General features: G+C 39.9%; 1 protein-coding gene across 1 annotated transcript; it reads left to right on the top strand.

The window, feature by feature from the left end:
* Positions 1-293: 293 nt before the first annotated feature.
* On the top strand, positions 294-2,999 carry LOC131064986 (uncharacterized). The gene has a single exon (XM_057999336.2). The coding sequence runs from the start codon at positions 428-430 to the stop codon at positions 2,684-2,686; it is 2,259 nt and encodes a 752-aa protein (XP_057855319.2). The 5' UTR covers positions 294-427; the 3' UTR covers positions 2,687-2,999.
* The last annotated feature ends 3,548 nt before the right edge of the window (positions 3,000-6,547 follow it).

Here is a 6,547-nt window from a genome sequence, read left to right as displayed (position 1 = left end):
TTATTCATTCTTCTTCTTATATTGTTCACATGCACATTATTTCCTCGATCTCGTAAACAATCTTTACCTCACTATCTACTACCAAGTTTAAACATCTTATGTTCTTTACACTTCTCCACATGAACTTGACATTAAACATCTTATGTTCTTTACACTTCTCCACATGAACTTACGCTTTGGGTCTGTTGTTTTTCACAACATTCCCACTTTTCTTGTTTTCGTTTCTTATTTTGCTTTATATGCAATGAGAAAATTTTCTTGTTTTGATTTATATATATAGGCTAGTGAGAAAATTTCATGTTACAACTTCCACACCTCTTCTTCGGCGTGCGATTGCTAGTAATAATCTGAAACACCTCTGTTCCAAATAACATAATATCTCAGCTGTTCTTTTATATAACCTAAAATAAAACAAGGGAAAAAAATAATGGATACAATGGCAGACAGACGAGCAGGTGAGAGGAATTTGAGAGATGAGAGCAGGGAGTATGCACGGGGTAACAGGGATCGATCCCCAGATCGCAGGAAAACTTCACGACGAAAAGAGGATGACTACAGAGATGAAAGACATACCCCAAGCCCAAGCCCAAGCCCAGGTCGTAGCAGGTATGAACGCCACCCCCCTTCTCAAAATGGCAACAGCTCTCCCAGTCCTTTACATGGCAAAAGGAACTCTGATCGTTACAGTCCAAACCCTCAATCTAATCCTAACTATTCTCGAAACCCTAGAGGAGAAAGCCGCTATGAAAGGGAGCGTAGCCCCATTGCAAAGCCTTCTGTTTACAGAAATGGTCATCGTGATCGAAATTACTATTCTGTGAGAGAAAGTCGTCATGAAAGCGAGCGCAGTGGGAGTCCAATCCCCAGGTTTGAGGATTACGGGGTTTCGAACCCTCGACGGAATGGGTTCTATGACATGGAAGGGCGGAGTCCAAGCCCTATTTACGATCGCAGAGGGAGTCCCAGTTATAATCCCTACAAGCCCACCGAAAATCGCCAAGCGTTTTTGGAGAGGGATGCGAGGCGTCACGAGGATAACCAGTCAGAGAGTGACGATGAGGAACTGAAGGGGCTGGATTTTGCTGAGTATCGCAGGCTTAAACGGCAGAAATTGAGAAGAAAGCTGAAGAATTGTATTTGGAAGATTACTCCTAGTCCGTCGCGTGAGGAGATGGAATTTGATCCCAGCGGAGAGAGACCAAATATTGAAAAAACAGGGATTGATAGGTACGTGAATGCAAAATTGAATGGTAAAAATGATGACCATGATTCCGAGGACAACGCACAGGAAAATAAGAGGAATGGAACAAAGAAGAAAGATTCTGGCAAGTATTCTGACCGTGGGAGTGATGACGGTGAGCAGGGAAAGAAGAGATATATGACGAAGAAAGGAACCGGGAAGTATTCTGATAGTGAGAGTGATGACGGTGAGCAGGGAAAGAAGAGATATATAACGAAGAAAGGATCCAGGAAGTATTCTGACAGTGAGAGTAAGGGACAGGTAAAGAAAAGAGATATAACGAAGAAGCGGTCTAGGAACTATTTGGACGGTGGGAGTGAAGATGACGAGCAAGGAAAGAAGAGAGTTTTGATGAAGAAGAGGTCTCAGAAGTATTCCGACAGTGGGAGTGATGATTCTGATGGTTCCATGTCTGAGAAGGGATTGGATGATGACGTGTCAAGTGAATCGGATGATAGGAGGAAGGAGCGTAAAAAAAGGGGTAGTTCTAGTAGGAAGAAGCGATCCAGGGGTTCCCACAAGAGCAGGCAAATGAAGGCAATTAATGAGAGTGAGAGTGAAAGTAGTGAAGAGGTTAGTGCGTCTGTAGGCTCATCATCATATAGTAGTGAAGAGGAAAGGCCGAGGAAGAAGAGCAAACAAGGGAGCAAGTACAGGAAGCCTAAGAAGAGGTCAAAAAGAAAGGTGCGTAGGTCCAAAAGGTCTAAAACAAGGAGTAGCAAAGATGGTTCAGAGAGTGCAACGGAATCAGAAGATGGCACCAATTCTTCTGATAAGGAAGGGGGTGATAGCAAGATCCCCAAATTGGCAAGGGTTTCAAAACAAACTGATAGCAGGAAACACAAGCAGCAGTCACCTTCTGAGAATAATGCCTTTTCCGAACCCAGTAATTCTGATTCTGAACCTGTCGGGATTGAGGATGATAAAGAGGACAAGAGCCATCCTGTTGAAATTGATGATGAGGCTCTTATGTTCAAAGAAATGATTGAATCTCAGAAGAAATCAGCAGCTGCGGGGCTTGAAAATGAGCCATTTGTGGGTCCAGCCCCGGCTCCGAGAGCTGAGGGGCACATTAGCTATGGAGGTGCTCTTCGGCCAGGAGAAGGAGATGCAATTGCACAGTATGTGCAACAAGGGAAGCGTATTCCTCGAAGAGGAGAAGTGGGGCTGTCAGCTGATGAGATTCAGAAATTTGAGTCACTGGGTTATGTAATGAGTGGAAGCAGGCACCAACGGATGAATGCTATTCGTATCAGAAAGGAAAACCAAGTGTACAGTGCTGAGGACAAACGAGCATTAGCAATGTTCAATTACGAGGAGAAGGCAAAACGTGAGCATAAGGTTATGTCAGATCTGCAACGTTTGGTGCAGAGGCATATTGGACAAGATGTTGGCCCAACACATGATCCTTTTGCTGCTAATGCTTCAGAGGTGGCAGATGGTTAGGTTTTTGTGGATGTTGTGTTAAACTTTATGAACGTTTGTTCAATTTCAGGGGATGTCTATACGTCAAGAATGACTAGCTGTCCCTTGACGTTTTTTAAAGCACTGTAAATGTTTCCTTTTTTTCTGGTAGAGGACGGCTCTGGGGACTTGTCCTACCTATCCTATCCCTGCATTGCTGAAATATCCCCACTCCCAGTATGGGTACAGGTAGACACAGAAAACACTTCCCCATGGAACATAGGTTTTGTTACTTTGTAGTATTAAATTAATATATCACTTATGTGTCAGCTATGCTGCCAGCAGTTATGTGTCAGTTTTGCAAGAATAAATTTGTGATTCATTAGTTACATATCAGTTATGCAGCTGGTTTGATTAAGGGCCGGTTGTGCATTCATTAAAGATATGTTAGTTACAAAAAAAATTAAAAATTGAAATAAAACTAAACCATTTGCACAAGCCTTTTTGCATGAAATACTTATAAAAATGCATTAGACATAAAGAGATTTTCTTCTTTCCAGTGAAAAGCTTGTGTAGGAACTTGGAGGACTGCTTGTGGCCTATTGATCAGTGCCTCAGTGCTTTCTAAAGCTGTCAGCTGATAGACTAGAGCTGCAATCTTCCATGGTGTTCTCTTTGTTGTCAAAACTTTTGTACCTCATTTTGAAGAGTTTTAGAAAATGAAAAGAATAAACAACTCGGTTCGCATTTACTTGTAAGTTGTTGATGTAGTTGGCTTTTAGTGTTTTTATCTGTCAGATTTGGTTCATAACAGTGGAATTAGAGTCACCCTCTTGATTACCAAATTTGGCTTCAGTTTTAGCTACACAAGAAGGGAAAAAAGGTGATCAGAATCAGCACTCTTTGCGGAGGAAACCATCACCAGTTCAAAGGGTGAATTAAAAGAACCACGAACCAAGTCAAATGACATTGTGATCATCAATATGAAAATGAATGCTCTGAACTGATCTATGGAAAACAAAGAACAAAGAGACCAAAGAGTGGATGGAGAAGAGGGCCATCATGTACCTTGGAAATGGAGAAGAGAGGCCGGAAGGCACAACTAATGGAAGAAAACATTTTGCAAGAAATAGGGAGAGAGGAGCTTTATAGACAAAGGTGAGAAAGTCAAGCTGGAAATCATTGTGGAGAAGATCACCATTCCCAAGTTTGATGGGGTGAATAAAATTGTAAGCCTAGGATATGGATTTGGAAGTTGACTTGTTTCCTAAGAGTAAATATTATAGGCTATTTTAAAAAAATTCAATTTGCCATATGCACCTTGAGGGACCAACATTTGACTGGTCACAAATGGTTGTGTGAGATGGAGGTTGAAGAAGATTGGTGGTTGGTTACTATGTACATTCATGGATTGAAGGAATTCATTAGGGGTTATGCCAATGTTTAGAAATATATTGTAACCAGTTTAGCTTCCAAATGTCCTATGGTTGCAAAAATTAACCCAAAGGGTAGTGACAATTCTAAATCTTTTTAATCTCTAGTGCTGGTCCGTCAAAGGCTAGAGTTTTGAAAATGCTGCCTTTGGTGATCTGCATTCAATGGTGCTTTGCTACAACTGCAAACTTTTTTGGTCCAAAGATTGCAAATGCTAGAGCTCCACGATAATTCGCATGATTGAGATTGTGGGCATATAACCTGAAGTAGTTGACACAATATCCAAGAGGACCCAACGCCTTGGAGGAACATATGGTGGATGAAGTCCAAGAATAACAAGAAGTATAAACGGTCTTTTGCTGCCTTGTTCAGGATTACTCAATATTAGACTTTGAGGTGGAAAAAAACGGAAATTATTCAAGATTATGGAAGATGAATGCCACAAAAGCATTATATTCAAAGAAATTTAAGCGCATGCAAGAGAATGGATATAGATAAGCCTGTTGTGAAAGGGGCTGACTCGACTCAAATATGCTATTATACATTGTACAAAGAGTGCAAGGGCTGAATTGGATCCCATGAGATACACGAAGGCAGGTGATTGCTAAGAAATCCCAACGTCAAGATAACAATCTCCAACAAAAAACATGGTGAAGAATAAAACTCTATGGTGGGCCTTATTAATTGAGGCAGAATATCTGGCGATCCCTATGGGCAATTTGGAGTGTAGAGGAATGGCTTGAAATGCAGCTTGGGATTGACGAGTAAAGCTTTTATATTTATGTTATGGCTCTTGCAGGGTTTGATGTGGTCATAGGACCAGAGTGGTTGAAGACCTTGGGGAAAATTTGCTTGAAAGTGGATGCTTTACATGAAATTTGAGGGATAATGACAACTAATTAACTGATTATAGTTGAGAGGGATTTAAACTGCAAACAAGCTTATGTGAGAATAAAATGTCCAAAATACTTGCTAAGTGAGTCGTGTTTTTCCTTATTCAATATAATTGCATGAAGAGCAGGCACAGCTAGTGAGGCACATAAAACAGTGGCACAAACGGAGGTACAATAGCCAATCTTGGAATTTATAGAGAAGAACTTTCTCACAAGCTGTCAGTTGGTAGGGGACAAGAACATATTATCGAATTAAAGCGAGGAGTTGAACTGCATATAATTCTTCTCTAATGGTATTCCTGAGTTATTCAAGGATGAAATAGAAAAATAGTACAAGAATTATCATATGAGGGCCACATAATGCTTAGTAAAAGTCCTTTTGCTTCTCCAGTGGTGCTAGTAAAGAAAAACTCCTTACTAAGAATTGAACAAGTGGGCCATAAAAATTAGATACTATATTTGTGGCATAGATAAATTGTTGGCTAAGTTACATTTTGGCTGTATTTAGAAAAATTGATTTGAGATTGGGATATCACCAGATAAAGGGGAGAGTGTGTGACTAGATTAAGACAACCGTCAAAACTAATCATGATCAGAATGAGTCTCAGGTGATGCCTTTTGGGCTAACCATTGCACCAACTATATTTCAAGGTATAATGAAGTTATGTACCCAATCTTTTAGCCTAATGCAATGAATTTTTCTTTTTGATGATATCCTTTGTAATAGCAAAAGAATGGTGGATCACTTCAACCACTTAAGAATCGTTATATTTCAAGGTATAATGAAGTTATGTACCCAATCTTTTAGCCCAATGCAATGAATTTTTCTTTTTGATGATATCCTTTGTAATAGCAAAAGAATGGTGGATCACTTGAACCACTTAAGAATCGTTTTGGAACTTTTGAAGTCATACTCCACATAAGTTTTGAAGTGAGCTCAAGTACATTGGACAAATAATCAGTTTGAGGGACTCAAGGCTGATCCAACTGATATTCATGCCACCTTTGATTGGTCTACTTCTAAGAATGTAGTTCAGTTGAGAGGATTCAATGGGTGATGCAATTTTTATTAAAGGTTTGTCAAATGTCTTGGAGGCAGTCATACGATGCCCACCTACTCATAAAGACAAATGGGTTTGTATGGACAAATGTATCGAAAGATATATTCTGAGAAACGAAGAAGGCAGTGGCTTCTACTCATGTACTTCAATTCCATAATTCTTGCAGCCCTTTGCAGTAGAGTTTGATGCCTCAGGAAAGGGTGTGGCAGCTGTGCTTATAAAAAATTTGTGGCCTATTGCTTTGAAAAGTAGAAAATTCACTGACATTGCGATGCTGGTATGCATCTATGAGAAGGAAATGTTGGCCATTATCTTCAGAAATATTTAAGCCATACTTATTGGGTCAACATTTATCACCTGAACAAATCATCAAAGTTTGAAGCATTTACTATTGCTGAAAAATTTGAGCAAACAAGCACCGAAGTGGGTAAGCAAACTATAAGGTTTTGACTTTGAAATCCAGTACAAAAATGACATAAATATTGTAGTTGCATGCAATATTTATGGTAGGACTG

The sequence above is a fragment of the Cryptomeria japonica genome, chromosome 6, assembly GCF_030272615.1.
Source record: "Cryptomeria japonica chromosome 6, Sugi_1.0, whole genome shotgun sequence".
NCBI classification, from domain to species: domain Eukaryota; kingdom Viridiplantae; phylum Streptophyta; class Pinopsida; order Cupressales; family Cupressaceae; genus Cryptomeria; species Cryptomeria japonica.
Note: the sequence above shows the minus strand (reverse complement) of the source record. Positions and strands in the feature narration are given on the sequence as shown.

Bases quoted from the DNA above. Each gene is read 5' to 3' on its own strand.
- LOC131064986 (XM_057999336.2), top strand. From the start codon at position 428: ATGGATACAATGGCAGACAGACGAGCAGGTGAGAGGAATTTGAGAGAT.